The sequence below is a fragment of the Arvicola amphibius genome, chromosome 18 (assembly GCF_903992535.2).
Source record: "Arvicola amphibius chromosome 18, mArvAmp1.2, whole genome shotgun sequence".
Classification (NCBI taxonomy): Eukaryota; Metazoa; Chordata; class Mammalia; order Rodentia; family Cricetidae; genus Arvicola; species Arvicola amphibius.
The window spans coordinates 5,427,339-5,449,516 of NC_052064.1; the positions used below are offsets into that span (position 1 = coordinate 5,427,339).

General features: G+C 47.0%; 1 protein-coding gene across 1 annotated transcript in view; it reads right to left on the minus strand.

Annotated features, from left to right (window-relative positions):
* Positions 1-22,178, minus strand: part of Fbxl13 (F-box and leucine rich repeat protein 13) — a 145,018-nt gene that overhangs the window by 22,970 nt on the left and 99,870 nt on the right. Inside the window, exons 13-17 of the mRNA XM_038315584.2 lie at positions 14,567-14,665; positions 13,759-13,876; positions 13,501-13,663; positions 10,896-11,015; positions 9,909-10,035 (exon numbers count right to left, since the gene is read on the minus strand). Of these exons, the coding sequence (XP_038171512.2) occupies positions 9,909-10,035; positions 10,896-11,015; positions 13,501-13,663; positions 13,759-13,876; positions 14,567-14,665 (627 nt within the window). The remainder of the gene's footprint in view (positions 1-9,908; positions 10,036-10,895; positions 11,016-13,500; positions 13,664-13,758; positions 13,877-14,566; positions 14,666-22,178) is intronic.

Here is a 22,178-nt window from a genome sequence, read left to right on the forward strand (position 1 = left end):
CCAGAGACCTTAACAGTAGCAGGAACCAGAGAGGAGTAAGGAAATTATGAATTAATGAATACATTTCTCAAGAAGAGAAGAACTGAGGCTAAGATATATTTGGAATAGTGCACAAACATAAAATGATTGTTGGAAATAATATTATACAACATGCTAGGGTTTCAATAGCACAGAGCTGCGTTTGTGCATATGTACTACATGGTACAATCAGAGAATACTCCAGGATTATATTAACTTCTGGGAGTGGGGAACCATTCAAATGCATTTTTCTCGAACCCACATTTCTTTGGGTGATGTTAGAATGTTCACGAAAAGTAATTTAGAATAATCTGTAGGGAAAATCCAATGCAAAATCGTTTTAATTATTTTGTTTGTTTTGGTTTTGTTTTTCCAAGACAGGGTTTCTCTGTGTAACAGCCTTAGCTGTCCAGAAACTAGCTCTTGTATATCAGCCTGGCCTCGAACTCACAGAGATCTGCCTGCCTCTGCTTCCTGAGTGCTGGGATTAAAGGTGTGCACCACCACCACCAGACCCTTATTATTAAATCTTTTTAATTAACAAAGAATTCTATGAAGTATTAACCCTGGGTCTATTTCTTCACAGTGTCATAGAGTTCTGGCTCTAAGCTACACTGTACAAATGTACCAATACTCACAGGAAAGACCAAGTTAGGAACGGAAGTACATCATTCTCCAAAAGACAGAATTCTCTTTTATAAAAACGGATGAGTACTTCCTATCTCCATAGTACTTGGTCCGCCTGTGAAGTGTGACCTGATGACCAGCCCGTGTCTAAGGTGCCACCTCCCTGGCATCTGTCATGTTGCTCTGACTTCCTTTCCCTCCTGCTACCGTAGATATTCTTCTGACTTCCTCTGTGGCTTCATCTTTCGGATTGGCCTGCTGCACACTGCCCTTCTGGAGAGGTCTGTGTTCCACTCTCCCTTCTCTGATCAGGCTTGGGCAGCACCTCAGCCCTCACCCTTGCTCGCTTCTTCTCTGACTGCTGACTCGGGCCCCGTGTGCCTTATGTACTTCAAACACAGCCTGTCGCTTTCAGAAGTCTGGTAGTACGACGGGGAGCCTGGGGCTTTCCTGAGCTCTTCCTCCTTGTCTGATAGCTGGGCAGGCGTCCACTTAAAGAACTTTGCTCCTTCTCTGTGGCTGGGCCTTTAGGACCTTGTGTAGGGCTTGGGCTTCCCTGCAGGGGAATTTGGTGGTTACAGGTAAGTTCACTGTGAGCTCTGAAATGAAATGGAGGCCCGGATGAAAGGGAAGAGCTTCTACTGGGGGCATAGAATGTGGGGCCTGAAAGAGCCCCTGCATGAGCAGGCAGGAACCTCTCCTGCTGTTGTATTACTCATGCTAAAGAAAAAGCACGTGGTAGCTCTCCTGTTTGAGGTATTCTGGAATCTAAGTGCACATAATTCCTGCCACTCCAGACACCCAGGGAAATCAGTGAAGCCAAAGAGAGCAACCGTGGAGATTCCAAAAACCAGGCCGGTGTCTCCTGGTCTGTTCTTTGTCCTCTGGTACCAAAAAAGCCCATGGTAACCAAAATCAAATATGTCCAGAACAGAATCTGGCATCTCAGTCCCTCTCCTAAGTTCCTTTCCCTCACTTTATTGTTTGTTAGTGTGAATTCCGTGATCACATTTACTTTTAGTTTAGTTTTTTTTTTAATTTTTTTTCTTTCTGAGACTGTCTTACACTGTAATTCAAACTTTCCTGGAACTCACTATGTAGCACAGCCTGATCTCAAATTCATGGCAATCCTTCTGCCTCAGCCTCCTAAAGTACTGAAACTAAAGCTTGAGCCACTCCAGATAGCTCTGTGGTAACTTCTTTTTGAAATGTTCTCAGTCTTTCTGACGGACTGGCCACCATACAGGCCCGAAGGCACCTAGCCTCTGCCCAGCGCTTAGACAGGTAGATGTACCCGGGAGCCCAGCCTCTGCCCAGCACATAGACAGGTAGATGTATCCAGGAGCCCAGCAATCCTGGTAGCTGGGCTTGGGGCAGCTCTGTGAGACCGCTGCCCCCAACAGGGCGGAAGGAGAGAGGGGAACGACAGACATCCACCCCCTACTTGTCTTTAGAGTTTCCGTGGGCACTTGGCTGGACACAGGAGACAAGGCACAGTGACGTCTGTGCGAGAAGCCAAGGAGGTCATGGGGTCTGCAAATTCACATCCTATCTTGGCTAGAGAGGAGGACGAGAGGCCCATGTCCCTGTGGAGAACCACAGCTGGCTTCTTGTTCTGTATTTTTGAAAATTCAAAGCAAATTCATTTGTCTTCCTTTTAATGCTCATCTTTTCCTATAGCCTGGATCCCAAGTGAGTGCCTGGGTTTCCTGTTTTGGAGGCTGCGCGACCCTGGACCCTGAGCTTTATCTGTGTGTGTTCCGTGCAGATGGGTGGTCTCCAGCAGGCGGGGCAGCAGATTAAGACATGCAGCTGTGAGTACTCCCGCTCCAGCTCAGAGCAGAGCTGAGAAAAGGCGGAATTTAAAGAAACCTTAAGTTCGTGGTGGGAAAACAGGAAATGGTGCCGGGTCCGTTCATTCACTGGCTCTCGAGTACACGCATCCTGAGCTTCCTGTGAACTGGGCATTAGGAGCAGGCACCTGAGAGGGCATGGCCAGCCTCTACCCTCGAAGAGCCTGGAAAGCCCAGGAGGGAAACCAAGCAAATATGAAGTGTAATGGGCCAAGTGCTTTTTAACATAATTTCCTTTTTGAATCTTTGGGAATTTCTTATCATGCACCCTAATTCCACTCACCTCCCGGGCCTCCCGTATCCTCCCATCACCCCTGCAGTGCCCCACAAAAGAAAATTTAAAAAAAAAAATCAAATCAAAACAAGACAAAAATCCTGTCTGCTCCCCTATCTTTCCCACCTCTTCATTGGTCCTGGTGGCATTGGGGGTTACAGAGTGTCACGCAGGAGACCCTTTCGTCCAATCCAGCTTGACTTGCGGTGTTTATTGCAGTGACTTCACTGGTCTGGTTCAAGGTTTCCAGTTGCTCATACACCTCATCTCTGGATCCTCACGGGAACTCCTGAGCTACCCTGCAGCTGCCTTGAGTCTTGGAGATCCTGCAGGTATTGTTCTGCAGGACTGGCCCCTTCATGAGCTCCAGCAGGTCACAGATGGGTTAGATGTTAGGGTGGGCCAGCCCCAGGCCTGGCTGTGGGCCTGGGTGGTAGCCGAGCTGGTCATTATAGGTCACTGGGGCCGCCTGCCTCAGGTGAGAGGGCAGAGCTATCTCCCCTACACCCATGCTGTTAGGGTCAGCTCTCCCTCTACCGTGGTGAGAGGTAGCGCCATCTCTCCTGAGTGTGGGGGCCAACTCTCTTACTGTAGTGTCCAGCAAGAGGCAGGGCCCAAAGGGTGGGACCGGCTCAGTATGGCCCTCTGATTTCATCTCGCATCGTTCCTATAGCCCCCCGAGGGGACCAGAGACTTCAGGAGTGCTGTCCCACTCAGAACAACGAGACAGCAGGGCCAGTAACAAATTGTTTCATCATAGTTTTGTTGCTGCTTGTTTGTCTTTGTTTTGATTAAAAATATCTTAAACTAGCCTTGTGACTTACAATTCAAATTAACATGGGAACTCAATTGGATTAGATTTGGATTTCTTGCAATTCTATTTGAAAATGATTGGTGTGCTTTCAAAACTTTTAAGACGGTCTCTAAGTAGGCAACAAGTACAAGGACGCTATACTGTAAAGGGGCAGCAATAACTGCAGGACATTAGACATGAACAACACTCAGCTAACATCCATGCAGAGAATTACGTCGCCACATGGTTTGTTTTCTGAAAGAAAGGACATATTGTCAGACCTGGTGATGTGGGCCTATAAGGCAGCTCTCAGGAGTCTGAAGCATGACCTTCGAATGTCAAGGCCTGTGTGGGCTACAAGGTGAGCTCAAGGCCAGCCTTGGAGATTTTGTGAGACCCTATCTCGAAACAAAGGTGTGAGGAAGGGTGGGGTGTAACCTGATGGAGTCAGAACTTGCTCAAGCCTGAACCAGCCCGCAATTTAATCCCTGGCACGGAAAAACAGCAAGCAAGCAAGGAAGAACAGGAGAGAGGAAGGAAGGGAGGAGGGAGGAGTACGAAGAGGGGAGAGGAGAAAGGGGAAGAAGGAAGAAAACATAAAAGCCCATTTGATATTGTCTAGAAATGTCTAGATAGAGAAGTGATTTCCTGATCATTATGAACAGTATGACCAATGCTTAATATAGGAAAAATATTCCAAAATATGAGCAGGCAGTCTCGCTCTGTCAAGATCCTCTAATTTCCTATGTAGGAACATGAAGAACGGAAGGAGGAGTATCCAGACACACGTGTACAGATCCCACATCTCAGGCACACGTGTACAGACCCCGCATCCCAGGCACACGTGTACAGACCCCACATCCCAGGCTCACGCGTACAGACCCCGCATCCCAGGCACACACGTACAGACCCCGCATCCCAGGCACATGCGTACAGACCCCGCATCCCAGGCACACACGTACAGACCCCCCGCATCCCAGGCACACGTGACAGACCCCGCATCCCAGGCACATGTGTACAGATCCCGCATCCCAGGCACACGTGTACAGATCCCGCATCCCAGGCTCACGTGTACAGACCCCGCATCCCAGGCACACGCGTACAGACCCCACATCTCAGGCACACGTGTACAGACCCCACATCCCAGGCACACGCGTACAGACCCCGCATCCCAGGCACATGTGTACAGACCCCACATCCCAGGCACATGTATAAATCTTCATGTTCTACAACTGGTTGTTCACCAACCTATTTTAATCTTACCTATTAAATCCTGTTTAGCATCCTTTCCATTGCTCTAGACTGGTACAAAGAGTTCTTTTCCTTTCATCCTAAAGCACGGATTGGCTCTGCTCCCATGGTCTAACCACCCACTGGGACGGTCTGAAGCAGAATCGCCCCTATAGACTCCTGTATTTGAATGCTTGGTCTGAAAGGAATACAGGATTAGGAGGTGTGCCCTTTTTGGAGGAAGTGTTACTGTGGGGTAGGCTTTGAGGTTTCAAAGGCCCTTGCCAGCCCTTCCCCTCCCCCCACCCCAGATCAGGGTCTACCTCTCAGCCACCCCAGTCCCATGTGTGATGCTCCCACCATGATGATAATGGACTAAATCTCTGAACTGTAAGTCGGCCCCAATTAAATGTTCTCCTTTCTAAGAGTCGCCGTGGTCACGGTGTCTCTTCACAGCAATAGAACAGTGACCAAGACACCCCCTTCCGACTTCCCAAGGTTCCATTTATCACAGGGGCCTGTGGCTGCTCCAAGAGCTACTTTGCCACTATTCCACTCCATGCTTCCCTGTACAGCGCTGTTCCCTTCAGCGTCTCTTTCAGAGCACACTCCAGCGAGACTCAACTGCACGGAGTCCCTTGCACAAGCATGAATTTCTCTCTATCTGTGTCTGTCTGCCAGACCACACTAAAATAACCCACACTTTCTCTTTCAACCAGAGCCGCAGAGAGCAGGTCTTATTCTTGTTAGAAACCACATCTCCAACCACCTGTCCTTCATTCCTTGCGTGTGTATCAGGAGCTACTCTTCCCGAGGGTCTGGGAAACAGCAATAGATTTCAGTCCTCAGAGATCTCTCAGTCTGGTGTGGGGACTCCAGCAGATTGCCTACCTACCTAGTACTCACTTCTGGGACTCATCACAAATTTTTTTTATAAATCTGTGCAAATGAAAGAGTCTTCATAAACCACTGTCTACAGATCTGTCGGGAACACTGCTCTGACTCATTTTTCCTTAAACAGCAAATGTGTCTGTGGCCAAAGCAGCCAGAGCGATGGCTCGAGCCGCCCCAATTACAGAGTCTCTGGTCTTCAGCAAATTATAGCTCCTTTATGAGTAGAAAACCTCTTTACATACATGGAGATAAAGTCGCATCCCAGTGATCCAAGTGAAATTAAGGACATAATTTGGTTAGATAGTTACGAAGTTATAGAAGATTAAAGATGTCTAGAGAAACCCGGTCCTGCCTGCCCTACACAGCATCCCTCAACTCTCTTCTCAGAATCAAGTCCATGAACGGTTGTCCTGATGCCGCAGCAACCCAAAGCTCAACGGCCTTGGACTGACTGTCTCACTGGCCCTTTCTCCTCTGCTTAGAAGTTAAGGCCACGATGAGGCTGGAGAGATGGCTCAGAGGGTAAGATCATTGCTTGCTCTTCCAAAGGTCCTGAGTTCAATTCCCAGCAACTGCATGGTGGCTCACAACCATCTGTAATGGGGTCTGGTGCCCTCTTCTGGCCTGCAGGCATACACACAGACAGAATATTGTATACATAATAAATAAATAAATATTTAAAAAAAGAAGTTAAGGCCACGGGAGGCCTCTCTTCCCTTGTCTCCCACACCCTTTGAGCCTGACAACATGGCCCCACAGAACAGAAGTACAAGAGGAAGGGACAGGGCTGCCTTGTTCACTCTGGTGTTCCCTGCACCAGACACAAAAGTCCTAACACATTCACGTTAACTGAGTAGTAGTGAAATTCTGACTGAATTTAATTTAACATAGACACATCACCAGAAAACAAGCTTTGCCCTAGGCACAACTGGCCACATTTCCTCTCTGATAAATATCTGTAACTTCCCGGAGCGTTAAGTCTGCAGTCAGATTTACACTTCGTCAGCCCTGCGGTCCGGGACAGCGTTCGGCTGCTCTGACTCACGGGGACCAGCTGCGGTTAGCTCCCACAGCTGTTGTACCCACCCGCTGTCCTTGTCAATCGCTTGCCCCTTAGATGAGAGTCTGACACAGAGTAAGGGGAAAAAAACTTCAGAAGATTTTCAACCGTTTAGTGTTATTTTTAGTTTGGTGCTTGGATGTCTCTACAGCTCTCAAATGCCAGGCTTTCTTCAGGGGAAAATAAAAATAAAGAGAACAGAGCTCAAGACCACATTCTTAGGGTTCTCACTTGCTCTCAGTGAGTAAATTTTAAAATTTTCACACATGGTCTCTGGAAATGAAAACTGAGTTCCCCTAAATGCTCAAAGCCCACTTAGTAGAGATTCCTGGGCATGTGGGCGTGTGGTGAGCGTTGTGGCAGAAACAGGTGGTCGCTGGCTGCTTCCTTACACGCCCAGTCCTGCCACAACAGCTGGGTACTGTACTCATGTGCCAAGGAGAGAGTTCATACAGAAGAACATGGGGTGGAGGTCCTAGGACTTTTAAGGTTTAAAAGCCTGGGTTCTAAAAGATTTAGGGGAGAACAATTATCCATGGACCCCTTTTTCACCCATCCCTAGATTAGAGAACTATTCCATGCCAAGAAGAAAAATGAGAAGAACTAAGATGAGAAAAAAGGAGAGGAGGAGAGGAAGAGAAGGAAGAATGCTGAATGGAGGGGAGGGGAGGGAAAGGGAGGCAGAAGCCAGAAGGGGGCAAAAGTCCACGGTGCTGGGGGCTCTCTACTACAGTGGGCCTACCCAGACCATCTCAGATGGGGCGCTGCCCAGGAAGACAGGGCCTCCAGACATGCCAGGGAACCTATCCATTCCACTTTCCTTGTAGAACTGGTAAAAGGAAAAAGACACCGGAGTTTTTCTGTGTTCATTATTTTATCTGTTAGGATCCAAAGGAAACAAACAAACAACCATTGAGAGTGCTCTTTCAGAGGATCCACACTCAGTTCCCACGTGGCAATCCACAAACAGCCCTGGGGATCCAATGTGCTCCTGGCTTCCGTGGGCACCAGGCATCCATGTGGTACAAGGACAGATATGCAGACGAAACATCCATATACAAAAAATAAAACTTTGAAAAATAAAATTTAAACTCGAGTAACGTTGATATTAGCAGGGAACTGAACGCATAGAAGGTACAGAAACTGAGACGATACGTGGGTGGACGTTGCAATCAGACACCAAGAGCAGCAGAAGCCATCACTCGCTGCCCTGTGCTGGGACAGTGGGCGGAAGTAGTATTGTTGGAGCTCAGAGGTCAAGCTGGTGCAGGGAGCTGAAACCACAGCAGGGATGTCCCGAAGGGATTAGAGTTTACAAGAAGTACAGGTGATGGTCATGCCAAGGAGGAGGAGCAAACCCTGGCCTTCCCTTCACCGCTCCCAAGTGCCTCACCGTGAGCACCAAGCTCGGCTGGTCTCTAGCTTACCTGAGGTCAGCCACTCTGCAGAAAAATCAAGAGAAGGCCGTGGCACGGGTCTGTGGGCAAGCAAATGCATGAGGGGAAGCAGAATGTCCATGGGGCTACCTGAGACCGTGGCCCTGAGACAGCCTCGCGGGCTCCCCAGACTCTAGCAGGACCCGGAGGAGCCCTGAGAAGTGGCCTCGGAGCTCTACCTAGACAGCATCAGGTGGAAGGCAGCATCAGGTGGGCCTTGAGACAATTCCCGAATACACGGAAGGCCAAACACAAACTGCACCATTAGGAACCAACTACATATAGCTGCTCCTCACCCCCACTTGCCTATGACACTCCAAAGAAACAGGAGGGGAGACCATCTTACAGAATGCAGGCGGGATCTAGGTGTAGTGGTCTGTCCTGTCACCTGGGTATCCTGTCCCTTTAAAAGACAAACCTCGCCCCCCCACACACATGCTCCTTCTACTGAAGCAGGTCTTCCTCTGTTTGGATCTGCTTGGTTCTCTCTTTGTGTCTCTCTCTGTCTGTGTCTGTCTGTGTCTCTCTCTCTGTCTGTCTCTGTCTGTCTCTCTGTCTCTGTCTCTCTCTGTCTCTCCCTCTCTCTCTGTCTGTCTGTCTGTCTCTCTCTCCCCCCCACCATCCCTCTTCTGAGGGGTTGGCTGCCTCTTCTCTCTCCCACCCCGTTTCACTCCAACTCCCACTTCCCCTTCCTTCTATAACCCACTAAATAAACTCTACACTCAAACTCTCTCCACGTGGCATGTCTACCCGTCTCTCACCCGCCTGGGACCCGCGGCTCCTGGTGTCCCGCCGCTGCCCCAGGGGGAACTGCCACGCGGCTTTTTTTAAAACCATACCACTAGGTGCATCCAATGTAGAGGAAGAAAAGAATCCACAGCACCGGGGATGCACACATCCTTACTCTAAAGCAGCTGATTGAAGGCTGCGGAAGGATGCCTGGTGCAAGGAGAAGCAGATTATTTTAATGGTACTGGATTTATGTATAGACCTCCACCAGGGCTTGCTTCCAAACACAGGGCTTCTCTGAGGTCTCAGACAGGCGACATTTGGCTTTGGTGTTTAAATAGGGATTTAGCAAGTTGCTGGGGGGCGGAACCCTCCCCTCTGTTGTCTTTCTCCCCTATGGTATGGAGTTCTTGCTCACAGACACCGGGAAAGCCTTTCAGAAGCATGTCCATCTCTCAGCACCTTCCTCCATGGGCGAGGACTTGATTCAGTGCTAGGTGGCAGGGCGGACTTGGTCTTGGAAGAACAGCATCAACTGCTTCTGAGAAATCAAAGGCTTGCTGGGGATCTTCCTAGACCTCAGCTTCAATCCCAAAGCACGCACACAGTTTACAGAGTGTGAGGCTTACAGGAAAAATATATTCTGCCGCCTAAAGTAAACCATTGCTACACAGACCAAACGTCTATGATAAAACAAATTTGATAAAAACAAATTTCAGATTGTTATGTATTACTTTGGTCTGTCATGCCTTTCCTCAAAATATTGGATCTTGCTAATTTTTTAAACAAAGAAACATGAAAATTTACAAACAACTTCATTTATCACTATTCTAGAGATAATATTCTTAAATTTTCCATTTGTAATCTAATAACTTAAGAAAGAAAAATATTGTTCTCTCCATTTTCTTGCAAACCAGAAAATTATATTACAAAAATAAGATTGTTTAAAATATGTGTGTATATATATATATATATATATATAATTTTTATTTACCTCATTTGTGATGAGTGTTCCAGAAAGATCTATTGATATCAAGGATAGCATGCTTAAAATAAATTCAATTGCCATGTCAGTCAAATGTTCACAATTTCGTAAGCTCAAATAGTGCAAATTAGGGCAGCTGAAAGAAAATGCCGCAAAGGGTTAACCTGAGCTCCCAAACACAACAACACCAGCTTCTCCACGGAAAACTCTGGGAATACCAAATGGTGTGGAAGAAAGGATTGGCCTTTTCCTAACCTACATGTAAGCCCCAACACAGAAAACAGCTTAGCTGTTTTGTTTTGTTGACACAGGGTCGGTCTTATTTTATATCTTGTGTTGGCCTGGAACTCACTCTGTAGTTCTGGGCTGGCCTTGAACTCATGGCATGCCTTTTGCCTCAGCCTCTGAGGTGTTGGGATTTTAAGTGCGACCCACCATGTCTGACTAACATTCTGGCAGAATAAAGTAGGAGGGAAGGAAGGTGGATTCATGCAAGGCTGTTTGGGATTGAGTTTCACACTGCAATTTCTAACAATGCAAGGAAAGCTTTTATGACAGTTCCATGAAGCACCGCCATGGAAATGCCCTGAAAAATAGCCGCCAAGGGCAGGGCTGAGTTCCACACTTCTCTCTCAGTGGTTTGTAACAGGAAGACCATTAGAGAACAGAAGGCCACCACCAAGCCAGGGGGGTGAAGATTGAATCAGGGGAAGCCTGGAATAAGGTTTATACTGGGGCGGTATCCTTGGACAGCGCAGGGAAGTCACTCTCCCCGCATGGTCATCTCTCTGCTCAGAGAGATGTCATTCAACCCAGGTAACAATGAAGGAAGCAGCTCAGATGGGATTAGGGGAGTTCAGGCTAAGGACTCAATGCCTAAGGGCTACTCCAGAGTGCTTAAGGTGCTGGAGAGGGCTTGGGCTCCAGCTTTTAGGTCTATGGCTGATCACTCCCACCACAGCTGAGGCGCTAATGCAGGGTGGGGCTTTGTCCTACCGCTCAGACAGTCTCACGACGGAGGTGTCGCCCAGGAGGGAGCAGTTAGTCAAGTTGAGCTCTCTTATCCTCACACTTGCGGGACCATCAAGGAATTGCCGCAGGCCAGCGTCGCTAATCCTGTGGAAAGGGAGAGAGGAGCTTCACGCAGGATCTCGTACAACGTGAAGGCTTGCGGTAACACCAGTTTCTACATCAAATAAAGTCCAAAGAAGGAAATATCTGCATACTGGTCTTTTATCAAGTTTTAAAAAATGATTGCATAGCTCTTAATATAATAGAAAATAGATAGATGATAGTAATAGGAGGGATATCCACAAAATAATTTCTTTAATTAGGTGGCATGATCATTAATAGCACAGATGATCTCTTTCTTCCAGTTTAAAATGAACAAAGGTTAAGAAATACCTGACAGGATCTGCAAAGAGCTAAGGCCAGATTTTAGATGGGGAGAAGCAAGACTCAAGATCCTGGATGGATTTTCGCTGCACTCAGGTCGCCTGGGCTGGACTGGAAACACAGGAGGTGACCGACGGACCTCCAGACCGCAGAAAACCTGCATCTGGAAGACCATCTCAGACTCCTGAACCCGACCTTGCCCTCAGCCTGTCCTCATCAGAAGCATCTCCAGGGGCCAGCACCATCTCCTGCGGTCACTCCTGCATCAACTTCCGGAAGCTCTGGACTCATCACCCTGTCTTCCAATTGGGCTTTTATATCTAATTCCATCTGAAAACCACAGGTCCATCTTTAGAAGGTCTTTCAGCCAGAGGAACAGGACAGGGGGTTGTATCAGGTCAAGCCAAAGAAGAGCGTCCACACACAGCCAGCCTACAGGACAGCAGACAGGAAGAGCCCTGAGGCAATGCAGGCTGGCTGCACTTTCCGCTGGTGTCCACCGTTTGGTCGGGTTTGCCGAGAGCAGAGCGGAAAAGGCCAACGGCCATCGCCTAGTTGAGTTCATTCCCGTCGCTGTGATAAAATGCCCTGGGCCAAGCAGCTTCTGAGAAGGAAGGGGATTGACCTGCAGGTTCAGGTCCCAGCCCATCATCGGGGAAGGTCAAAGCTGGAACTCAGAGCAGATAGTCACCTCACATCCGGGCAAGAGCAGAGAAAGCTGCAGGTACCCAAGGCACCCAAGCTGGGCATCTTGCTCTCAGCTGGCTTTTCCCTCTCACACTACTCAAGGCCTGTCTTTGTCTCTCTCTGCTGTTACGATAAAATTCGGACCAAAATCAATGTGGCAAGGAAAGGGTTTACCACATCTTAGAGCTTAGAGTCCATCATTAAAGGAAGTCAGGACAAGAACCAAAAGACAAGGTGTAAACAGCAACGTTGGAGATACTAGCTCCCCGGCTCATGCTCAGAGACAGCATCTCCCATTGTTGGCTAGGCCCTCCTACACCTATAAGCAGCCAAGACATAGTCATATCCATAGTCAACCTGATAGAAGCAATTGCTCAGTTGAGGTCCCCTTTTTCAGGTTGTGTTAAATTAACCACCATGATTAGTCATCACAGGACCCCAAAACCAGGGCATGATGCTTCCCACATTCAGGGTGGGTCTTCCCATGCCAATTTACAAGGATCCCCCTCCCCCCCCCCCCACACATACACAGAATGCCCACAGGCCAACCTGACAGACAATTCCTCATTGAAACTCCTTTCAGGTGATTAATTCTGGGTTGTGACAAAGTTGACATTAAAAACTACCACAACATCATAGTACAGAAAATGGACTAGTTTAGTGAATCCCATGATGCCCCTCGCTAGGCACCTACCTGGGCTGCAATCCAGAGGCTGCTGGGGTGAGAGACAAGACATGACAAAGCAGAGGTCCAAACACAATCAGCTTATGTATTAGCAAATACCAGACTGAAGTAATCAGTGAGTAATGTCTTCGTTAACGAGAAAATAAAATATAGCACCCAATGTGGAAGACTGAGAAATGTATCTCTGGAAAAGATTTGCAAAAGAAAGCAGGAAAGCAGCACCGGGGGCAAGGACCCAGCGGTGAAAGTCTACAGAGAAAGAACTGCAGCAGGGGTGGTTTAGGAACCCGAGACTCTGCTCAGGTGGGCTAGCCCCTTTCCTGAACGTACTGCGCGCACATCTCCCTGCACGCATCTACACAGCAACGTCGGACACTACCTGAGCCCCACCCACACTGCGTGACTTGTTCTCTTCCCTCTGCGAAACAGTATGAACTGTCCTTCCCTTGACAACAACCAAACCTGGACCGTTCCCATTCAAACAGATTTCCTGAATGAGAAATAGCTCGAGCCAGCTCAACTTATTTTGCGCAATAAGGCAAAATTGTTTTTCAATGAGCTTTTAGGGAAAATCTTCTGTTTACTATCTTGGGCCTGTGCACAACTGGGCAGGCATATGAGTAAGATCAGATGCATTATGGGAAAGGGCATGTGTGCGGTGGGGAAACGATTACATAATTAATTCATCAGTCAAGATAGAAAACCTCCCTACACAGTAAGACTTGGACCCGGCCTTTTCTGCTCCCCTTACTAACACTGTTGAAGGAGCCTGGCTCAGCCTTGATAATCTACATTGCTTGAACACCGAGTTGATGCACTCCGAATGGCTTTTACCTGACGCAGTTGGTCAAGTTCAGCACAGCCAGTTGCTTCAACACAGAAAGCGACTTGAGGCTGCTGTCCGTTAGTGCCTTGCAGTCCACCATGTAAATGTGATTGATACCTGGGTAGTTCTTGTCTATATATTTGAAGCACGCGTCGGTAATCCTTTTGTTTCCTGTTGAAAAAGAAGAAAATGCAAGTACTATCTTTAAATTTCCAGGGGGGAAAAAAATTTAAATAAGGTTAAGTCACATTTTTAGTATGACAGACCTTCAAATCGGATTTTTTTGAGGTTGCAGGAAGAAAGAGCTTTGAAAGTGCAGTCAGAGATGTGTGGTGAGCCAATGAAAACCACCGTGGAGATGCGGGGACACTTCTCAGCCAAGACCTTGGGGAGAGGAAGAAACAGAGACAGGCTCACTACTGCAGAGCACCAACACGGAGGAAATGATGCATTCCCTCTAGACCTTCAGAGAAGACAGGCTGGCTAATTTTGAAGCAAATAGGGCCGATTTCGTATTTTATGAAATCAATATGCTCATTTTCAGTAATGTAGAGAAGTGAACATTAAATGCTACAAGAGCATGGGAAACCATGAGGAAAGGAAAGGTTGGGAAAGCCAGTTGGCAGTTGACATAGGGGATCAGATTCAAGTCAAGCAGAGCTGGGCCTGGGTCACAGTTGGGAGAATTACAATTGTGCTCTGGCTATAACATCAAAAGTATTTAAGCATTCAGATGTTTTGTTTAGTTGTTGTTTGTTTCTAGGCATTGGTGCTTTGCCTGTGTGAGGGTGTCAGGTGCTCTGGAACTGGAGTTACAGGCAGATGTGAGCCGCCATGTGGGTGCTGGAAACTGAATCCAGGTCCTCTGGAAGAGCAATGAATGCTCTTAACCGCTGAGCCATCTCTCTAGCCCCTCAAATGTCTTTTAAGGTACGTGCATGCGTATGTGCAACTATTTAAATGATTTCCTAGCTATGAATCAATTCGAGTAAAAGGCTAGTTCACATTTCTCAGTAGCTCAGGCCATCAGCATGTGTGCTCATATAAAGGGAACGGCTCCTTCTTGCCACCTACTTTTACGCAGTTGTCTGTCAGGGTTGGCATGTCATTGATGGTCAGGTGCATGATGCCCGTGCAGCTGGTTGCAATGTTCCTGAAGCCTTGCACCGAGATCTGAATCAAAGAGGAGAAGATGATGGGAAAATTAATTGGAGGGGCCATTCGCAAAAGGCAAGGAAGTGATCACCATGAAGTTTTTGCTTGTTTTAAAACGAAAACCATGTGCTGCTGAGGTAGCTCAGGGAGAGAACTTGCTGCCAGCCTGACAACCTGAGTTCCATGCCCAGATTTCACGTGCTCGAGAGAGCGTTGAACACCAAAGATACTCCAATTGGAGTTTGTTTTCTTCTTGGCATAACTGACCTCTGGGCAAGAAACTGCCCATGCCTCGGTGACTGACAAAGTGCATGGTGTCTGGATTGGACAAGCAGGACACAAGAAAAAAGATGCCAAACCTTTTCAAGACAGGGTAAGATGGCTCTGAAAATTGTTCATCAGTTACTCTAGAACTTAGCCAAAGTTGGTTGCTCCAACACTGCAAATGAGACTTTGGGTGATTGCTCAGGCAGCCAGTTGTCTGTCATCTACTGCACAGTTTGGAAGCTGCTTGATTGCACTTCCTGCTTACTCGAGTAATATTATTTCTCTTCTCAGGCCTTCAATGGGGTTGAAGATTAGACAGTCATAGTTATCTTCCTCTTATGATCTAGCCAAGCAATTTCCAATATAAGACTTAGATTCCTTAGGATAAAATGTTTGTTAAAACATTAGGATATTTTCCTTGCTTAATATTGTTTATGCTGGCCTTAATTCTAACTTTATACTTGATATCTGTTCCTAACTACATAGTTTTGTATTGGGTTTGGAACAAAAGTGGGAGGTGCTGTGGGAGCTCCTTTGGCCTATAGTCTTTAAGATACCAGCCCACTTGAGTGTGGTCTTTTATGCTATAAATGCAGCTGTAAAGCTTGCACTTGCTCTCTTGCTTCTGTCTCTCAATTCCAGCTACTAGACTCTGTTCCTGTTCCCCATTTGTGCAGTGATCTGTGACTCTCCCCTAAATAAATAACCCTTTATTATACGTAATTCTGAACTAGTGTGGAATTATTTTGTAACTTACATCATCAATACTGCTTTGACAGGGATAAAGTCTCTGTTCAGCTGCTCAGCCAATGAGGTTAAAATGGAAATTAGTTTGTGTCTTATGTGTTGCCCTTATCTTCAATGGCTCTGGAAACTTGGTCCCTTTGCTGAGTCCTGGGAATCACCCAGACACTGGTGACTGGCCATCACCCCCATACCAGAAGCCCATAGAGAATAGGGAACTACACACACACACACACACACACACACACACACACACACGCACGCACGCACGCACACACACACACACTTTTTAAATAAGAAATACGTCTGTCTATTTCTATGCCATCACTGCACTCTTGGACCCATGTAGCTTTACATCCTGTAGAACTCCTGTCTTTTATGAGGTCTCCTGATGACCAAAACATGGGCTGTATTCAACATAGATTATATAACAGTGAAGAACAGACACCAAACTAAAATATCAGTAATTAAAATGGATTAACTAAAACGGTAAGCCATTAACCCGCCCCCCCCCCAAAATACAAGTATCTTAGAGAAATAACCGATATGATGAAATAGCTCAAAAGGTTGGCTACGTAAAGCTTTCCTATTGAGAATCTCGTCCACAGGGAGCAGGCTCAGTGCCTCCTGGGACCATGTTGGAAGTACAGATCCACCTAGAACCCGAAGCTGAACAAATTCCAACTCTCCAGGTCATTCCCAAGTGCATTATTGTTGGAGAAAGGAGTAGAGTTAGCTCTTCCAAGAAACTAGGGTGATGTCTATCTACCCAAATCTATTTCTAAGAGAAAGACTGATTTTAACAAATCAGATCATGCCTGGTGCGGTGGTGTGTAATTGGTTGTTTTTACTCTTTACTCTTTGGAGGGGCCCGCCACACGACTCCCAAACAAACACACACAGAGGCTTCTTCTTACTTATGAATGCTCGGCCTTAGTTTGGCTTGTTTCTAGCCAGCTTTTCTTAATTTAAAATTATCCCAACTACCTTTTGCCTCTGGGCTTTGATCTTTCTTTTCACTTATTTCTCTGTGGCTTGCTGCGCAGCTGGCCCTGGATTTTGCTGTGGCTCACTGTGCAGCTGGCCCTGGATTTTGCTGTGGCTCACTGTGCAGCTGGTCCTTAGAGTCCTCCCCCTCCTTTCTCTCTTCCTTGATCTTTCCTCCCAGATTTCACAAACTATTCTTTCTCTCTGCCTGGCAACCCCACCTATCTCGTTCATCTCTTTATTAGACCAATCAGGTGTTTTAGACAGTCAAACTAGCACAGCTTCACAGAGTTAAACAAATGCAATATCAAAGAATGCAGCACATCGTTGCCTCACTAAACAACTGTTCCACAGCATAAACAAATGTAAACATCTTAAAATAATATTATACAACAGTGGCGCACGCCTTTAATCCCAGCACTCAGGAGGCAGAGGCAGGCGGATCTCTGAGTTCGAGGCCAGCCTGGTCTGTGTAGGAAGGGCCAGGGCTGTGCATATAGGAATCCAGTCTTTCCAAAAAAAGAAATCAGGTCATATCACTCCAAGGGCTGGATAGTCTGAAATCTATAAACCAAAGCCAGGATGCTGAAATCCAGGAGGAGAGGGTAGTGTTCAGGCAGAATTCCATTTGCCGGGGCAAAGCCTGGTCCTCCTCTTGAGGCACACTTTACAGTCTGAGGTTCACCCACACCGTGATAGCACATATGTGAAGCAACGCATGCTGGATGCTGCCAGGGAGGGGTTCTGTCTGTCTGTTTCCTTTAAACAGGGCAGGAAGAGGTGTGAATGCTGGCCTGGGCTCCGGTAGCAAGAAGCTTAGTAGATTAAAGAGAGGAAATGTCATAAAGCCGAAAGGAGGCATTTTGTATTCTTGCCATGGATTTCTGAGTGAGGTTTTCATGACTTCTTTCAGGGGGAGAAAAAGTCCAGGGGAGCTAAACAAACTGTAAACACTCAGAGGACAGAGGAGGGAGGAGGATTCTGGGCTCGGAGTCAGCAAAGCTGGGCTCTCTGGCCCCGCCCCTTTCTCACACAGCGGTGCCCATAGAAGAGCTTGGCTCACCGGGTGCCCAGCCACATCCCATCATACGGAGTCTTGTTGGTCTTCTGGATACAAGTGATCCCCACAGAAAACAGAAGACTTAAGAACCAGAGGGAGAGGGGCCCTGAAACTCCCCACAGCGCACTCCTCAAAGGGCAAATACAAAACAAGGCGTGGTGTGTCAGAGACAGGCTCCTTATCCACTCCTCGCAGCAGCCGCCTCCGAGCGGTGCCCGGCACGGACTGGGCGAGCACGAGGAATAAGGGAAGGAAGGTTCTTCAGCAGTTCGGCTTGTGTGAGCCTGGTCCAAGGCCGCTCCTCCCTATAACCTCGCAGGCAACTCTGTTGTTTTTGACAGTTCTGAGTTCACTCTCTATATCTCAACTTGCAGCTCTGTTATCTAAGGAGCACATAAACAACCTTTTCCTCTGGAAACACATTTGTGACAAGATTTTCCAAAAGGGGAGGAAAGTGATGGATTGAGAGCGCCCAGCTGGGTGACTCCTCGCTGAGCCAGAAGCTTGGTGCCTTCCCCCCAGGGCTAGTCTAGTCTCTGGAGAAGGCGGTGGGGAGGAACCTCTGAGGAGGCGCCTTCGGCTTTGTCCTGGCACCAGGCACTTAGAGTCTCCACGAAGTTTATATTACGATATCCAAAAAGATGTTTGGCTAATATTTTATGGCTCAGATACTTCTGCCAGAGTCTTTTAGGCAAAGCAATCACGGTTACTTTCTCTTCACTAAAAGAATGGGAGTGTAAATCTGAAGCTGGGATTTTCTCTTTAAGGAGGAAGTAGAAATACCATGTTCAAATCCGCAGCTTCCGCACAGCGATAACTTCGTCTTCTAAGGGGTGGCAGCTCCCCTTTGCCTCCATGCCCTTTCCCTCACCCAGGGTGCTCCAAGCTCCTGTCCCAGCAGACACTGTGGCTGTTGGCAAGGAGATTCTTCCCAGCTGCTAACGGAGCAGACCAGCTACACGCCCTTCTCATTCACACAGGTAGAAGGCCGTGTGTGGAGAAAGAATGGCCATTGGCCGTGTGAATGAGGCAGAGCACCACGGCTGGGTAGAGGTTGGTATCTGGTTGATCGCACTATGATAATCTCCCACTAGGCTTCCGTTTTCCATGCCTTTTCTCTGTGTCTCTGCATCAGTCGGCTCAGCAACACACACACAATGCATGTATGTGCGGGGCCAGACACGCCTCGACAGACATGCCCAGCTTAAGCAGATGTGGTCCAAGCCGTGTGCCTGTGGCATTGGCAGCTGTCTCTGTCATGCTTTCAGAGCTGTGGCCAATAACTGATTAGTAAAGCGATGACTTTGGTCGGGGCCTTACGTCCTTTCACAGCCTCTTCGTGACCCCAAAGGAGCATGGCTTCGCTACAAGAATTTGTCGGAGAAAAAAAAGAGGTTCCCCAGATATCAGGGAACCCACCTCCCTGCGTCCAGCTGCAGCCCACAGCTCTCACTCGACCTTCTACGGAACCTGCCCACCCGTGTTTATTATCCCCTGAGAAACACGGACAGGGTCTTAGCCATCAATGGCTCCTCTACAATACGGCACAAGCCTGATATAGAGTATGGCCCAACAAAAGATTTTTAATAGACCAAGTGATTGCTGAATAAATTGTTTATACAATGTAAATCATAACCGGGGAGTGTTAACACGGCCAGTTAAAGATTGACATATTTATCAAAACATTTGAATAACCACACATTTTTTTAAAAAATAGCTTTATTTTTCAAATGTGGGTGAAGAGCTAGAACGAGCAGAGAGAAGCCTGCAGATGCCAGGAGAGCAAGCATGCTCGCCAATGCTGCACTGCTGGGCGCTGACTCAGAGCTCCGTCAGCCAGGAACAGGCTGGCCCATCTCGACCCTGTTTGTTGTTGTTGAGCGCAGTTTCTTCTTCTCTCCCTCCCTCATCCAGTGGCCGAGTTGATCATAGCTTCCCCTGTTACAATGGAGCAGTCTCCCCTTAACGACTGAGGGAGCCATGTGCTTCCTCCTTGCAGCAGCGCTCAGAGCTCGCCCACGCTGACTAAGCTGCATGGTGGCTCCGAGCTAGAGCATAAGCCTTGGGTTTCCTTCTAACCCAGAGATCGAAACAGAGTTCTGAAGAGCTGTGAACTCCGTGTGATGAAGAGAGGAGGAGAAACATCAGTTAAGTGAGTGGAATTTGTTCCCATTTTATTTTCAGGAGTAGAAGTGTGATGGCTTTCTACCCGCTGACGAAGAACGCCGCCAGATGTCCCGTTTTCACTATACAATTTAGTGTAAAGTCCTTTACACATTTTGCCTGTGAGAATCTTCTGTGAATCAGTAGGTGGTAAAGTGCACGTTGCTTATGGTTTACTTCCTTCTCACTGTGGCCGAGAGAGTTCTATGAAATAAGTAATTGCATGAGCACCATTTAAATGTTACAATCCTGATTTAGAAGATAAATGAAAAAAAAAATTTTTTAAACCCATATTTTTTCAATACAATTGAGCTGTAGTTCTGGAAGGATTCGGTTGAATTATTTCTCCTAAGAGCTGAGCTATGACATGCAATAGCTTACCTTTTGACTGTTTTTTTCTGACTTAGGGTTCTTCTGGAAGCCAGTACTCCGTATCAAATGTCACTTACAACCATATCGGTTTTTTAAATCCAAAAGGCAACTTAAAAATTATAACCCAAGTATCACTTCGAATTTTACAAATGACAGAATAGTGATTAAGAGTCTAGTCTTCAGTATCACATGGGCCAAGGTTCTCATCTGTCTAGGCATCTTCTGTGTGATCTTAGCATTAGTTTCAGTGTGGTATGAAGGTGGCTCATACCATTTAAAAAGCAAGGTAAATTTGATGGTTTTTAAAAAAATGATTGTTCAGACTTTCATTTTCAGGAATTCTACAAGCTGACTGTTAAACACAGACATTTAAAGAATTAAATCATATAAAGTATATTAAACACAAAGGTAGTGTATAGTCAAAGTCGTCCCTCCATGTCACTTTGGTCACACATCACCATTATCTGAGCTTATGGGGATACGTATGTCTGTTGTCTTTCACAATGACAGTATCATATAATGGGGGGTTGATATACCCCTCTTCCCAGACACCTTCCCAGCACTCTCCCATTGCAACTGAAAATAGGCCATGGTGAGAATATTTACACCACAGAGTTCAGCAAACATGAGCAAGCATAGTGTTCCCCATCCATGATTATTGGAATGAGAATGGTCCCCATGGGCTCATATGTTTAAATACTTTGTCCTCAGCTGATAGAACTGTTTGGAAAGGACTGGGCAGTATGACTTGGTCCTCGGATGATGGAACTGCTTGGGAAACATTGGGCAGTAGGACTTGGTTGCCAGATGATGGAACTGTTTGGGAAAAACTGGGCAGTATGATTGGTCCTCAGCTGATGGAACTGTTTGGGAAGGATTGAGCAGTATGACTGGTCCTCAGCTGATGGAACTGTTTGGGAAGGATGGGCATTATAACTTTGTTGGACAATATGTGTCACTAGGTATAGGAAGAAGTTTCCGTCCCGACTGATCCAAAATAACCTCCACTCAAGGTCTTTATATAAATGATAAATGTTCATCCAATTGCTCAGCTTGTTACTAACTCATGCATCTAAATTAACCCATATTTCTTATCTATTCTTTGACAAGCAGGCAGCTGAATGTGGTGATGTTTTCCATGTGGCTCTGCTTTAGAATCAGGAGGGGATATTCAAGTGGACTTGGTTAAGGAATCCTCGAATACTAGCCATGTGGCACAGGAATCCCCACACAGAATCCCTTAGCATTCACATGGAGCTGAGAAAGTGAAGCCTGGGTTGCATTGCGACCTCAAGATGTTAGCAGTACCAAATCCGTGGGATACCTGCTGAGAACTTTGGACAGGGTGTGGAACATAGAGAGAAGTAGGCAGCAAAGATAGGAAGGCAGAGCCATCTAAGCCCTGTGACATCAGACATGAAGGGTGTCATGCTGGGTTTTGGTTTTGCTTTGGTCTAGTATTTCCTCACTATACCCCCTTCCTCCGTTTTGAGATGGTAATGTGTCTGTGCCATGGTGTGTTGGAAGTGCACTTCACTTCCTTACTTTCCAGTTAAGAAATGGCCCTGAGTCTCCAAAGAGACTTGGACTCTGGGCTTTTAAACACTGTTGAGACTGAAACACTATGGGGACTTTCAAAGTTGGACTAAATACATTTTGTATTATGATATGGCAACAAGCCACAGGGAGTAAAATGTGGAGATTTGAATGAGAATGGTCCCCATATGCTCATATGTTTGAATACTTGGTCCCCAATTAGTGGAATTATTTGGGAAGGATTAGGAGATGTGGCCATGTTGCGTTAGAGAAGGTGTGTCATAGGGGTGGGCTTTGAGGTTTCAAGACTCATGGCACCCCCTACCTCCTACTTGCAGATCAAGATGTGAGCTCTCAGCTTTTCCTACCACCACGACTTTACTCTGCCATCATGGACTCTAA